Source organism: Drosophila rhopaloa, unplaced genomic scaffold (assembly GCF_018152115.1).
Source record: "Drosophila rhopaloa isolate 14029-0021.01 unplaced genomic scaffold, ASM1815211v1 contig_178, whole genome shotgun sequence".
Lineage (NCBI taxonomy): Eukaryota > Metazoa > Arthropoda > Insecta > Diptera > Drosophilidae > Drosophila > Drosophila rhopaloa.
In genome coordinates this window covers 2335768-2350495 of record NW_025335059.1, presented here as the reverse complement: position 1 = coordinate 2350495, position 14728 = coordinate 2335768, and the positions used below count along the sequence as shown (strand labels likewise).

The following is a 14728-nucleotide window of genomic DNA, read 5'->3' as shown; positions in this document are numbered from 1 at the left end:
TTAAATAAATGACTTTCTGAGTGCAAAACCAAGGCGAAAATATTTTGCCAGACGCTCTGGGCTCCCAACACCCAGAGCTCCCATTCACTTGGCTGCGACCTGTCGACTGTCATGTATTTTCGGCCGGACCGGACCAAATCGAGGCGGACCGACGGGTGGGCGTTGAAGTTGGCCAACGAGATACGCACGCGGTGTCGCCAAGCTGACAGAGCCAAAGATTTATTACTTAACGGGGTTCAAATATTTGCTTGCTGCTTTTTTTTTTGGACGAATTAATACACCTTCAAGAGACAAAGTCAATCAAAAAGCGAAAAATTGCGCGTGCGTAGATTTTACTTTCGAATTGAAAGCCAAAACCGGAAACTCCCAAAGGCAATGACTTTCAAAAACTCAAGACGATTATTGCAATCAATGAAGATGAGCCTCTCTGATAGCTTTTAGTTTTTATTTTGAACTAGAAAAGTGACCAATTAATGTAAGGTATGGTTTTCGTTTCAAATCGAATTTAAGTCTGAAAATTTAAATTTTCCAGCCGAATGTAGTAAATGAAACTCATATATCAATACCAGTTAGTTGTTCAACTAAAAATCGAAATGCAAGTCGGTTTTTATTCGCTTTTTAGTTATATATGCCTCTTATTAATTATCGTAGCTCAAGGCAACCTTTTTAGTATTCTTAAGCAATGTGGTATTCACAGAACCTTGACTGCAAGAAATCGCTGCCGAAAGTTAAGTAATTCTATTTTATTTATTTACAGAATATTTTTTATTGTTTGCTAAAAATTGTTTTTTGTTTAATTTAACAGGTTGCATAAGGTGGCATTTCTTCCCTCAACAGCTGTTTATACAATGATTTAATTGTTAAAGATCGAGCTCAAAACACTTTGCTGTGATGAGCTTATCTTTATAAATATATCAGAATCCATCGTGAAGTGATTCAGTCACCTGCATTCACCTTTCGCAACATGTACGTCAGGCTCTTTTCACTAATCGTTTTGTTGGGTGTATTTTTTCACGTCAATAAAGCACAAACAACAACCTGCTCAAATACGTGCATATTTCATGCAAGATGCAATCCTTACTATAAGGATCTGGTCTGGGCAGTAGTAGATCGAGTTTGTCGCGTTTTTCAAAACGGCTGCATCTTTGGCAATGAAAACTGTATGAGGGCCAATCAATGCTTGCCCCGTAAGTTGATCTACTATCAATTTGTATATTCAATTTTTAAAAGAATATAACATTTGTATTGTTGTTTAGCAATGGTGTCCATTTCAAAGGAAAAGTGTATGGAATCCTGCCCGAGGATGTGTTCTCGTGGAGCACCTCCGGTGTGTGGATGGTTTCCCTATACAGAGAGCAACGGAACTACTGGAAGTCGAGATATGACATTCCGAAGTCGCTGTCTTTTGGACCTCTACGCCTGTCGTTACGCCGACGGTAAGTTTATAATACATAGCAATTTGTATTGCTTTAAAATATTTAATTGGAAAACTAATAATGTTGTAATTACTACCCCAAAAACTATTATATATTCTTTTATAAAATAATATATTATTTTTATTTTTAGCTTATGTAAATGAGCCACGCATTGGACCCTGCACCTAAAAGGGTTATTAAAAATAAAGGTTAATCTATCAGTCTTTTTATAATTAATAATGAACCTACTTTCATTAAATGGGAACTAAAAATTATAGTACTGTTTATAAAAGTAAGTTTTAATAAAATACCTTTATTTAACTCTAAAATCAGGTATGTCAATAATCATAACAAAATATATCGATTATTTAAATTGAAAACAAATTGTTTCATTTCTGCTGATTCCACAAAAATTTGTTTGGTCAGCTGGAAGTTGAATCTTATATCTTCCGATATATCAGGCTATATAATCTGACACATGTTGTATAAACACTCATTATTATAATGGAAGTGTATAAGCTTTCACTTATTGTGGCTCTGCTTGGTGGATTTTTCCATGTGGCTTCTGCTCATATCAGAGATTGTTCCGGAGCTTGTAACTTACATTTTCGATGTGATCCCTATGCAAAAAATCTTATCTGGACAATTTCGGGACGAGTTTGTCGCGTTTTTCAGAGCTCGTGCTTTTTTGAATCCCACAACTGTCAAAGGGAAAACGAGTGCCTCAGACGTAAGAAAAGCGTATAAATAACCATCAAAAGCATGATCAATTTTGTATTCGTCTAGCTCTGGTTCCAACTACTCAAGATAAGTGCTTGGCTTACTGCCCAAGTAGTTGTCCTTTTAATGGATTACAACTTTGTGCTTCGTTTTCCTACGTGGACCTCAATGGAGTCAAAAAAGATCGCCAAAAAACCTTTCAGAATCGCTGTCATTTAGTACAGTATGCGTGCCAAAATGCAAATGGTAAGTAAATACAAATAGATAATAATATAAAAACATGCTAAACTTAAAAATTTTTTTTAATAAATTCATAAAGCTTAAATAATTTCATTAACTATCTATAATTTCAGCATATATAGGAGACCCTTCGGTCGGTCCCTGCTCTTAGGAAAAGTATTTTGATATTATTAATTTTTCCAAGAACAACTTCGTATTTCTTAAATTTCTTTTCTGTTCATTATTAGCACTAAGACGTTTGATAAATACAAAATTGTATTAACTATATAAAAGAAACTCTCGAACTTGAACACTTAATTTTTGTATTTTACAGCTTAGCCTAAAAGTACACTTTTGTTTTATCATCGTAGTAAGTCATAAATTTAGTAGCTCTTATGTTGCATCATGTTAGTAAATATATTTTATATTTTACCTGAATTGTAATGTTTTCTGAACATATATAGTGTGTAGTTACACGTGCAAAAAAAATATAGATCGGCATATGGGAGCGAATTCTTTGTTTCATTCTGACAATATAGATATTGAATCGAGTTCATTGGCTGGCCTAAATCTGATCATATATAAAACTAAATTTAATCAGCAGCTGGAGACAGTTACATTGCTATCGCCCCAAAATGAAGTTGATCATCTTAGCTGTTTTGTTGGCCATGTTGGGAATTTCAATGTCACAGGTCTGTAACTATGACTGTACACAAAGTGGAATTGATTACCTTTGCGGAAAAACTGTGCGGAACGGTAGGGAGATTCGATGCACCTACAAAAATCCCTGCGAAATGGATCAGCATGCGTGCCAAAAACGCGAAGGTGAGCTAAAATCCAGTAAACTGCAATGAACTTCCATATTTATAACAGTTATCCATTAAAAAATAATTTTACCAGAGTGGAAAAAAGACACGACAGGTCGATGCACACGCGATTCGGATGAATGCAGACGGTAGGCGCATAAGAAGCAGCTGAATATTTTTAAGAATTATATAAATATTGACACAATTGACAACAAGAAATATACAAAATATATATTTTGACGTTCTCTGAAAACTTTTGTGGAATTAAATTGTAATACGAAATTCGCAAACAGCGCGTACAGTTGGACACTAAAAATGAAAATTGTCTGCACGTTGAGCAACACAATTTTCCTCACTTGTGTGCTTCTAGGGATCTTTATCGTTGTTGAGGGTCATCTTTTTGCCTTGACGGGTAAGACATAATCTGGAATACATTTGGAAATACTTTTGAAAAATATGTAACCCCTGTAGGTCCCAAGAAGTGCCATGATGTTTGCCCCATGGGATATAGGGTGGTATGTGCCCTGGACGTCCTAGATGGTTGCCTGCGCACTTTTGCCAGCAGCTGTGTGATGCGAATGTACAACTGCAAGTATCAGAAGGGTATGTCTAAGATTCAGGATCTTAATGTGTTAATAACTTTGGAAAATTCTGAAGCTTTTGGACTTAGGTTAAAAGGGTTGCTTTTTGTTGTTGCTTTTTGTTGTTTTTGTCGCAGCTAACATTTCTGAAATATAATTCAAATGACTTTATTTGAAAATAATAGTGATTGAACATTTTATAGTTTTTTGTACCTTTACAAATCTTTACTCTGTTTATAATTAAAAGTAACTTGTAATATTGTCATCCAATTTATAAGGGTATGATTTGATTCATATGGGACTTTTATATCCCAAGACTGATACAAAAAGAATCAGGCTAAGGGAAACTTTCTATCGATGATATAAAATTTTGACAGATTTCTGTTCTAGAAAATTTAATTTGTTGTATATCATTCATATTTCAGATTATCGCATTATAGCGGAGAGGGCATGTGAATTTATTACCAACGATGAGCTGCAAATGTTAAAATTCTAGCGGCCGTTTTCGTAAGCGAAAGTATGCCGGAGTCCGCCACCAGAGCGCGCCAGCAAGAAACTGCGCACGCGTCGTATACGCAATGTGGATGCGAACGAAAATCGCCAATTGTCCTCCGTTGTTTTCCCAGCAAAGCCATCCTTTTTGTACGACATTGTTAATGTTTTAAATCGCAAGAATAATTAATAAAAAAAATTAAGTTAAAGTGTAAGAAAAATAAGTAAAAAGTGTGCTGTTCCAGTGATTAAATCAAACAAAAGGAAAAGAATTAGTAAAGAAAAAAGAAAAGAAAAGTCGAAAAAGCGCAACCCAAAAATTGTTTGGGCAGGCAGGAGCACCACAAAGGATATAATACACATATACTCGAGTGTTTTTGTGAGCGCTGAAGGTGGAGAAGATTTCTCGCTTGGCGATTTAAAAGCAGGTTGGTTTTTTTACCTCCCAAATTGTTGCATATTTGCGGGGAAAATCGGGGGAAATCATTGTCTGCATTGCAATGTCATCGAATTGCGTGTCATAAAATATGTATAACATCCCCATGTGTGTGTGCGCGATTGTGTGTTTGTGTGTGTCGGCCACATTTTGTTGCATATATTTTGGCGAATATGTTGTTTACTGTGGTGTCCTTAGAAAATTGTATAGTGAATTGTTTATAATCCAAGCAAGTAAATTAACATCTTTTCTGATTTTATAGTTGTATAGTTATTTTATAATTTAAGGAAAGCAACTAAAATGTTCAAAGTAAAATCTGTATTTATTTTCCTTGGAGTTTTGGAAACGGTTCAACATTATATACATTGAGGCAAAAATATACCAAAGCTCGGTAAGAAAAGCTTTTACTGGAGCTTCTCGTACATACACATACATATATTACAATACAATTTTCATTAATATGGATTTTGCAAAAATTGTTTTTTGTGTAAATGAATATGAAATGAAAATCTATGTAATGCATGAAAACGCAAACACATGGATTAATAATGAAAACTAAGTGTGTTGCTCTGAGTCATTACGAGCTTACGATGGATATATATATATATTAACAACATATTTCAATTTTTCTTATCAATGTTTTTACAAGTGTAATTAAACATTTCGAAGGTCTATAAACAGGGGTATTCTTTATCCTTGTGCAGTAGATCACTTTTTTTTTAACAGAAATGTTATTTTAACATTCCTTTTAAAAGGAGGGGTGGGCAAGAGTAACATTTTTGGTGTGACCGCGTCTGTGCCCAAGAAAAAATACCGCAAAACCAAAAGTGTAACTGCGCTTGTGGCCAGGGAAAATACAAAAGAAATCGCACTTGTACCAAATCCCTAACGCAAAGAGCAAAACATCGAATACAAATCGACTTTTGCAAATTGAATAATAACAATAATGCGTGCGGTGCTGTCCAGAACGGAAGAAATATACAACGAGTTCTAAGAAATAAGATTTAATGGAATATTAAGTGAAACTAGTAAGTTATATTACTCAGACTTTGTGTTATCAGTGCGTTTTACTCGTGTATGTTTATGTTTGTGCGTCCATGAATATATAGTATGTGTATCCGTGCCGATTTATGTTTGGTTCCCCGCCCACAAACAAGGCGAAAAAGAACAATAACAACAATTGAGACCGTACAGTGCAATGGCAATCAAAGAAATGGAAATTTACCATGAATCAGAACTGTCAGTCCCCGGGTCGCCTATCTACATATCTATTATTACGGGGTCTTTATCGTAAGCTGTGTACAATTCCCCGGACATTAGCCGATCAGTAGAACCAAATACCCTACACACAGAAAAATATATCGTTATTCTAGGTATTTTCAATTTTCGTTGTGCATAATATTTTCATGTCTTTTCGATGTACATGTATTTTCTTAATGATAAAATTGTTTATGGAAGAAAAGAAAATAGGTAAAACAATTCTCAAACTTACATTTTAAACGCTTGTATTATTATATCAGTTAAACATTTTTGCAAGACAGTGATACAGCTATTTTAGACCCTTAAAAGTATATATATTCTTGATCAGCATCACTAGGAGAGTCGATCTAGCTATGTCTGCATGTCCGCTTATTTGCATTTTCAAAAAGTCTTCTTTGGATCGGAAGATAAATCATAAAGCTTACATAGCAACAAAAATAATTTCAGAACTACGGCTACATTTAAGGATCAACCAATTTTTGTATTACAAAATCTGAATTCTTGCCGTGTACCTTCCACTTGAACGGCTATTTAATTGGCCTCAATGTGCATTGTTCGCATATGCTAAATCTGTGAAATCCGAGAAGCGTGTCTCCAAATTTTCGCTTTGAATAACAATCCAGTTCGGGTTACGCTACGTCCGGTATTTTAAGGGGTCCCTCGTAACGGTGCACTTTCAACCTTTGACATTGGCATTGGCTCCGGCTTTTACAGGAATCGCCTGACACCCGCTCTCACTGACCTTGACATTTGCCGCTAAAATACCAGGAGCATTCCTTGTGTGACGTGGTGGGCGGCAAAGAGGGTGGCAAGGTTGGCGGGTGGGATGCGATTCCTGCACGTGGCCCGCGGCTTTTAAAGAATCATAGAAGCTTAAGAGTACGAGTCCTCTTAGAACACTGTGAAATTTAATTTAATTTATGACCGCAGAGCAAGAGATGTTTATCTAATCTTATCTATACATGCGTACAATTTTGTTCTTATGTATATTTAAATAACCACTTTCCTAAATAGGTTCTATCTTAATATAACATTACATCAACCCGACATAAGCATTAAAGTATTTGTTAAAAGTATAGCATTTTTATGTGTCAGAGCATTTATTGAAGTTTTCTTAAATAAAATTTTAACTTGAATGGTATGATGCAAGATTAAATTGTGTCATATTTATTTTCTCAGGTTTTAAATGACTTGATTTGAATTTAAATTGTTAAAATTATAATTTTTAATAAAGTTAAAATACTTCACAGTTCGAAGTTTGTGCTTGCCTCTTAAAATATCACTCAGAATTTCAAGTCGACAACTTCATCGATATCATTATTGTTTTGCCTTATTTTGACGTCACTATTGGAATGCTTAATTATTGATTTGCGTGTAGGGTTTGTGAAAACTTTATGGTCAACTGGTTAATAAGGAGCGACGGCGACTGACAAACAAAAGCAAAAGTAATAAAGCCGGGCTGGAAGTGGAGTGGGTGGAGATGGGGTTTTGGGTTGGGGTTGGGGATTGGGGCTTGGGCAGGGATGGGTGGTAGAGCCATGACGATGACGCACGATGCGATTGCCGCCCGGCTGACGCACAATTGATAAAGTGCAGCCATAAACGAGTGCGGGTGTTTTATCCCCGCCATTCCTTTTTCTGCGATTGCAGGCAGGAAAAAATAAAGCACAAAGATTAATTCGGTCCTAAACAAAGATTATTTTCGGTATTTTGATTGTCAATAAATATGTGGCTTCTCTTCCCAGGGTAGAGCAACGAGTTCCTCCGGCTGCGGCTGCTGCTGTTGTTGCTTGGGCACACTTCTGGGCAACGCATTGTCGCCGCCGACCGCAAAGCTGGGCAAAATTATGAACTTGTGTTCCTCGGGCGCAACGGCATCGACCACATCGTTATCGTCTACGGGCCAGGCGGAAAAGAGCGGCGGAGTTCCAGGGGGAGGAGCAGAAGGCGGCGGCGGAGGAGGAGGCGGTGGAAGCGGGAACGGCGGCGGCAAGATCAGCGACGGTTCCTCCGAGGGCACAACACTCTGCTTTGGCGGTGGTTCGGGCACAGCAGGTACGATCTCCGTTGCGGAGGAGCTATCCCACAATAATATCCCTGCCAACGGAGCGGGAGGAGTGAGTGCATCCATCGCAGGGGGACAGCAGTCGACTGGCAGCAACGGACACAACCAGCTACACAACGAAAACAACGCAATCATGCCGCCCGAGACGCGTCCCAAAATGGTGACCGTCAAGCATCCGGAGTCCAACAAGCCCAAGCCCACCACCAAGAAAAGCAAGCCCATCCAGGCCGACCAGGACGTCATCAAGGCGCTGCAGCGATGCCGTGATGAAGGCAAGTAAAATCATTTTATTAGCACCGTATTTAACTAGACACAGCAAACTCCAATATGTTAAGTAAGTGGAATAAGTCCCATGACAAACAATTTATAATGCAAATAAGGAACCAAGTTAAACCGAAAATATATAAATATTTTTCTTAAAACAGGAGTCAGCGGTTTTACACAAAAATAATATTATAAGCAATATAACACAAGGCCAAAATACATTCCATAATTTATAAAAAAAATGTATATAGCTTAAGTACTTAACCAAAATTTATTTCTTTTTTTAATTAATTTGTTAAAACTTGAAATGTTTTTTTTTTTTAACTTTTTAAAACATTTTTTCGGTACTAAACTTATACCAGCTATAATTTTAACAACCTGTATAATATTCTCGTATGCTTCCCCGCAGGCATCAAGCGCTTGGACCTGAGCAAATCCTCGATCACGGTGATTCCCAGCACGGTAAAGGAGTGCGTGCACCTTACGGAGCTGTACCTGTACAGCAACAAGATCGGCCAGCTGCCGCCGGAGATCGGATGTCTGGTGAGCCTGCGCAATCTGGCACTAAATGAGAACTCGCTGACCTCTCTGCCGGAGTCGCTGCAGAACTGCAGTCAGCTAAAGGTGCTGGATCTGCGGCACAACAAGCTGGCGGAGATTCCGCCGGTGATCTACCGGTTGCGCAGCTTGACCACTCTTTACCTGCGCTTCAACCGCATCACCACCGTGGCGGACGATCTCCGCCAGCTGGTCAACCTAACCATGCTGAGTCTGCGGGAGAACAAGATCCGGGAGTTGGGCAGTGCTATTGGGGCGCTGGTGAACCTCACCACGTTGGACGTATCGCACAATCACCTGGAACACCTGCCCGAGGACATTGGGAACTGTGTGAACCTGAGCGCCCTGGACCTGCAGCACAACGAACTTTTGGATATACCTGACAGTATTGGGAATCTCAAGTCCCTGGTGCGATTGGGCATGAGATACAATCGATTGAGTAGCGTGCCGGCTACTTTGAAGAACTGCAAGAGCATGGATGAGTTCAATGTAGAGGGCAACGGGATAACCCAGCTGCCGGATGGAATGCTGGCTAGCTTGAGCGGTTTAACTACCATCACACTCTCGAGAAATCAGTTCACCAGTTATCCAACTGGGGGACCAGCGCAGTTCACCAATGTTTATAGCATTAATCTGGAACACAATCGAATCGATAAGATTCCCTATGGGATTTTCTCGAGGGCCAAAGGTCTTACCAAGCTAAACATGAAGGAGAATATGCTGACGGCGTTGCCATTGGATATTGGCACCTGGGTAAACATGGTGGAGCTGAATCTGGCCACAAATGCACTACAGAAGCTGCCCGATGATATCATGAACCTGCAAAACCTTGAGATACTCATCCTGTCCAACAACATGCTCAAGAAAATACCGAATACGATTGGAAATCTGCGGAGGCTGAGGATACTCGACTTGGAGGAGAATCGTATTGAGGTGTTGCCGCACGAGATTGGTCTGTTGCACGAGCTGCAGCGACTGATTCTGCAGACCAATCAGATTACCATGCTGCCGCGCAGCATTGGCCACCTGGGCAACCTGACTCACCTGTCTGTTAGCGAAAATAACCTGCAGTTCCTGCCCGAGGAGATTGGTTCGCTGGAAAGCCTGGAGAATCTGTACATCAACCAGAATCCCGGTTTGGAGAAGCTGCCGTTTGAGCTTGCCCTGTGCCAGAATCTGAAATATCTGAACATTGACAAGTGTCCGCTGAGCACGATTCCTCCTGAGATCCAGGCGGGCGGGCCATCGCTAGTGCTGCAGTGGCTCAAGATGCACTCGCCGTACCGCCAGATGTGAGATGTGGACGGCGTTTGGCGCACCGTCTACGTGGGCAGCGACTGCTACTACCAGTATGAGCTGCAGACGGTGAACCAGGCGCCCGGTGGAGGTGTTGGTGGTGGTTGCGGTGGAGGAGCACCAGGAGGAGGAGGTTCCGCATCCAGAAGCAACGACCGTCGCTAACGGTGCGATCTCAGCTAACGGGCGAGATCTTGTAACCATTCTTAATCCCAATCCTTGAGGGGGAAAACCACATTAGATAAGGGTTTTATTTTCGACTTATTAAAACCAACCAGAGTAGGTTGAACGTATTTTGTTCTTGATTTACGATTTGATTTTTAATCCTAAATACATATATTTATTTTTTTAAATATAATCTATATAAACCTTAAGACAGCCAAACTTATGACAATTTTTCTTTAATTGGTATTTCCAGCTTTACAAAATAATAGAAATTAAATATATATGATTTTATAAGACCTAAATAAAGTTGACAGAGTACTTGTTTGACAAAGTTTGACGTAATCTTCAACTCTAATTAAGAGTCAACGTTCATAAAATAATATTAGTCTGATGCGAACAAACTAAATGATTTTTAAATATTTTCGAAAATCAAAATCGATTTTTTAACCCTCTAATGTGGTCTTCTAATTCGACTGGAGTGCGTTGGCTGACAAAACGATAGCTTTAACACGTTATACCATGTCCCGCGTATTGTAAACTGCCCCGATTTGCTTTTTCTTTCTGTGTTCAAGTCCAGTTCAGAGTCCACACTTTAGGTTCTAATTTTACTCATGCTTCCAAGCTAGTCAAAAATTTAATACGCGAAATAAAACGAAAGTGAATTGAAAGCTTTAATCCTTCTGTTCGATCTTTGGTCATAGAGAAAGCAAAATCTAACGTTCAAAACTACACAAAAATACGCAAGCGCCAAGGAATTGTTTGAAAACAAAAAACTAAGAAAACTAAAAATAAAAAGTGGTTAAGAAATTATTAATCTGTATACAAATAAATCGTAGTCGTATTTTGTAAAAGCAAGCGCAAAAAATCTAAGCAACAAGTATTAAACTGTGTGTAATTTGTTTAAATGAAATGTTTGCTAGTGTGTTTTTTTTTGTGGCGCCTCTAGGCAAGTTCGTATATACAGTGCTATATATATGTCTGTGGACTATATAGATTGTCATGACTTTGGCGCAGCTAATATAGAATTTTGTATGTCAGACTAAGCATAAAATAACCACGTACTGTACTACAGCCATTTGCATGTTTGGCTTTATGGCATTAAACTAGCAAAAGATAATGTTGTAACTTCATCATATTAATGTCGGTATGTCTGTAATTTTGTATGAACCTTAAAGATGATTTAAATGCATTTAGTTATCATAACCATAATCAACGATATTTGTATGGCAAGTAAAAAGAGTTAAACATAAAATAATTTTGTAAAATGCCACATAACTGATAAGCGCAAAAGATATCTAGAGATAACATTGACTCAGAGTTGCTGTTCTAGCGAAGTTGGATTTAAACAAAAATATATACAAAATTGGAGAAAGGTGTTTTGACAGGATAAAACTGAAACAGAAAATATTTTTATTCAATACTTAAAAATAGAAACGGATATAAGATGTTAAAATATCCAGAATATATTAGTATATTTAAGTTGTATTATTTTTTTAAATTATAAATTTTAAAACGTCTCAAAACAATTTTGTTTAACAAGTTTAAACACCGATCTGCCATTATTGTACTACTCCATTGAATCAGCTCAAAAACTAGTTACAAAAATTGATTTATTTATTTTTATATCGTAAGCTTAATGTCTTAAAACACAAAACAAAGAAGAAAGATAGAATTTTGAGCTACTTTCCGCTGCAATGCAACGCAAATGGGCTTTAAACTTTAAAAAATCTTTAACAAAATCAATAAATCAACGAAGCTAACTTTAAATGTTTTACATCCATACGTATTTACACTATACACTTACGATCAACTTTTACACGACTATTTTTTGAGGATAACACTCAAGAACTACACGTATTTATTTCAGGACTCCATGAGATATGCATAGTACTATATGTACATATATTTTTCAAACAAACTGTATGTGGCAGGGTAAACTAATCTGGCAAAAGTAATTTAATTACAACAAAAAAAGTCTAATAGTATGAGAACAAAAGTATATTTCCAACGGTACAAAAATGAAAACGTAAACGTAACATGAATACAAATAAATGTTAAACTAATAATCGCACACTAGAATAATGAACACACAAACAAAAACACGATGAATTCAAAACCAGATATTGGCGAAATTTCGAGCCAATCGCAAATAGAAACAATAAATGTTAAATGAGGTCAAGTTAAATGAAAGTGAAATGTACAAGTTATATGGTAAACAAGATCAAGTCAAAATATAATGATACTCCTAAAGAAAAAACATATTTAAGCATACCTACATATTTGCAAAATAAAAAGAAAGAAAATGTTAAAATACTTTAAATTCGGTCTGTCTATCCAAGTCTAGTTTCGCAGCAGACGGCTTCGTTTTGGTCTGGCAATGCTGTATTGCTACAGTTATTGGATGCTCGATCAGTTGGTACCCTTGGCGAATTTTGAATTGGTGGACTAGTTTTCGGAATGGTCTATTACTTCTTTGGCGTGTATAAAGCTAATTTAAAAAACAAGTTTTTCAATAATTCTTTCTTAAATGTAACCAACTAGTTGTTAGACTTAAGGTAAGGCTTATGAACAAAACAATTGAGACCATTTCAGATTTTATAATTTTATTTTTGAGAACAACCCTTACTTAAATTAAGGGCTTTTTATTTCACTTTTCCATTTTAATCATGAAGAACAACTTTTTCCAAGTGCTGACTAATTTTTAAGAACAGTGAATCAACATTCCGGTTGAAATTTAAAACACGTGAACAAAAAACTCCATTAAATTACTAAAATTAAAATCGGCATATAATAAAGTTCACTAATGGATGTTTAAGAAACACTGGAGCTGCGACACCAAAAATAGCAGGCACTTCATGTGTCTTACACACCCTCACCAGCTAACTCGATTCCGAGGTACCTGCTTAAAACAGCTGTTCCTGACTCTTTGTACTCGAGACAGGTGATAATAAAGGCTCAAAAACTGCTCAGTCAGTTTACAAACAAATTGCAAAGCAGAAGTACCGATAAGGAGAGTAGTACTAGAACTCTAGATCGTCCAGGTAGGCATATATGTATATATACAGACTACGTGCAGAATACGCCGAGCAATGGAAAAAGGAGCGGGGCGGGAGGGTCAATGCAATCTATGGGCTTTGTTTTTGTTCAGCATTAATAACAAGCAACAACGTTGACCGGAACGATAAGGCCAGTCAATGCGAATTTGTGCCTATAAATGCTCCGATTTCGATCTTTTAGCTGCTCAGTGATCTTTCTAAACTGAATCGTTATACTTGCAGTGCAGCCATGAACACCTGCCCTCTCATACTAGTGGCCTTGATATTGGCCTTCGTAATCCCGAATCCCAGTTTTGGGTATTCCCCCCGAGAAGATGCCCGGCTCATTAGGCAAATAAAGCGAGGAGAAGCCCTAAATCATGCCAAGATCGCTAGGGATTTGGTCCATCGTGCTAATTGGGCAGCCTTGGGAAGTCTGTCAACCAACAAATTGGTGGAAGGATATCCCATGGTCAATATTATATCCATAGATGATAGTGATGCCAATGGTAACTCCACGGGAAGGATTCGCTTTTTGCTGACCGATCTGGATTTCACTGGTCCCGACTGGCAAAGGGATAACAAGGTGACATTCCTGTTCAGCGATGAGCAGACTCTAAGGTGCAAGGATGGAGGAAAGGACCCAATGGAGCCTACATGTGCCCGCTCCATGATCAGCGGACAGGTCAAAAAAGTATGTAGAAAATAATAACTACTATAAAGATTTAATTGTACAAAATATCTCAATCTTTAGATGGATCCCACCGAAAGTGGATATCAACCTTCGCTGGATGCCTATGTGCACCGTCATCCAGCTGCCAAAAATTGGTTAAAGGGTATGTAATTGAATTTTAAAGTTTGCTATACTGTCATGGTAATCCTTCAAAAAATGTTGATCGATGTGAAAATGAACCGCATAACCTGATTAAAATTTGATTTTTAGAAGTTACTAAAAGTTAACAATTGACAAAAGTATATCAGTAAATGAAAATGTTATTTAAATCTCCAAAAATCGTTCTTTTTTGCAGCCCACAATTTCTACCTTTGCGAGCTTGACATACTCAATATCTTTGTGCTGGATTTTTACGGAGGTCCTCATAAAGTCAGCGCCACCGACTATTATGCTGTTTCGAATTGACGATCTTCATAAGGAAACAATCTGACGAATCATATACCTTGTTTACTGCGCAATCAACCAAATATATGAATATATACATATATGAAATGCACATAAAGAAGTGAATCAGACAAAAGATAATTACAAAAGCCACTTTTCAGATAAGCACTGTGATTTCAGTCAGTAGAACAATATCATTTATACAAAATAAATATGTATACTCCGTAAAATTTTAACTGGTGTGGTAAGGTGGAATATTTTGTTTTTATAATATTTAAAAGGAATTTTTGTATAGTTTA

The 14728-nt window shown here is 37.6% G+C and overlaps 5 protein-coding genes across 5 annotated transcripts; all 5 read left to right on the top strand.

Annotated features, from left to right (window-relative positions):
* The first annotated feature begins 605 nt into the window (after window positions 1–605).
* On the top strand, window positions 606–1604 carry LOC108042546 (salivary glue protein Sgs-5). Its single transcript, XM_044458965.1, has 3 exons — window positions 606–1187; window positions 1257–1436; window positions 1567–1604. Exons 1-3 carry the CDS (start codon window positions 965–967, stop codon window positions 1602–1604), a joined length of 441 nt encoding a protein of 146 aa, XP_044314900.1. The 5' UTR covers window positions 606–964.
* Window positions 1605–2989: 1385 nt separating this feature from the next.
* On the top strand, window positions 2990–3313 carry LOC108042545. The gene is made up of 2 exons (XM_017120868.2): window positions 2990–3179; window positions 3255–3313. Exons 1-2 carry the CDS (start codon window positions 2990–2992, stop codon window positions 3311–3313), a joined length of 249 nt encoding a protein of 82 aa, XP_016976357.2.
* Window positions 3314–3406: 93 nt separating this feature from the next.
* Window positions 3407–7781, top strand: LOC108042550. Its single transcript, XM_017120876.1, has 4 exons — window positions 3407–3572; window positions 3632–3763; window positions 4167–4661; window positions 7675–7781. Exons 1-3 carry the CDS (start codon window positions 3476–3478, stop codon window positions 4235–4237), a joined length of 300 nt encoding a protein of 99 aa, XP_016976365.1. The 5' UTR covers window positions 3407–3475; the 3' UTR covers window positions 4238–4661; window positions 7675–7781.
* Window positions 7764–12590, top strand: LOC108042549 (leucine-rich repeat protein soc-2 homolog). Its single transcript, XM_017120875.2, has 2 exons — window positions 7764–8266; window positions 8668–12590. The coding sequence occupies exons 1-2, from the start codon at window positions 7777–7779 to the stop codon at window positions 10110–10112; spliced, it is 1935 nt and encodes a 644-aa protein (XP_016976364.2). The 5' UTR covers window positions 7764–7776; the 3' UTR covers window positions 10113–12590.
* A 597-nt stretch (window positions 12591–13187) lies between these two features.
* On the top strand, window positions 13188–14659 carry LOC108042552 (protein CREG1). The gene is made up of 4 exons (XM_017120878.2): window positions 13188–13318; window positions 13556–14006; window positions 14067–14148; window positions 14341–14659. Exons 2-4 carry the CDS (start codon window positions 13563–13565, stop codon window positions 14448–14450), a joined length of 636 nt encoding a protein of 211 aa, XP_016976367.1. The 5' UTR covers window positions 13188–13318; window positions 13556–13562; the 3' UTR covers window positions 14451–14659.
* Window positions 14660–14728: the final 69 nt, after the last annotated feature.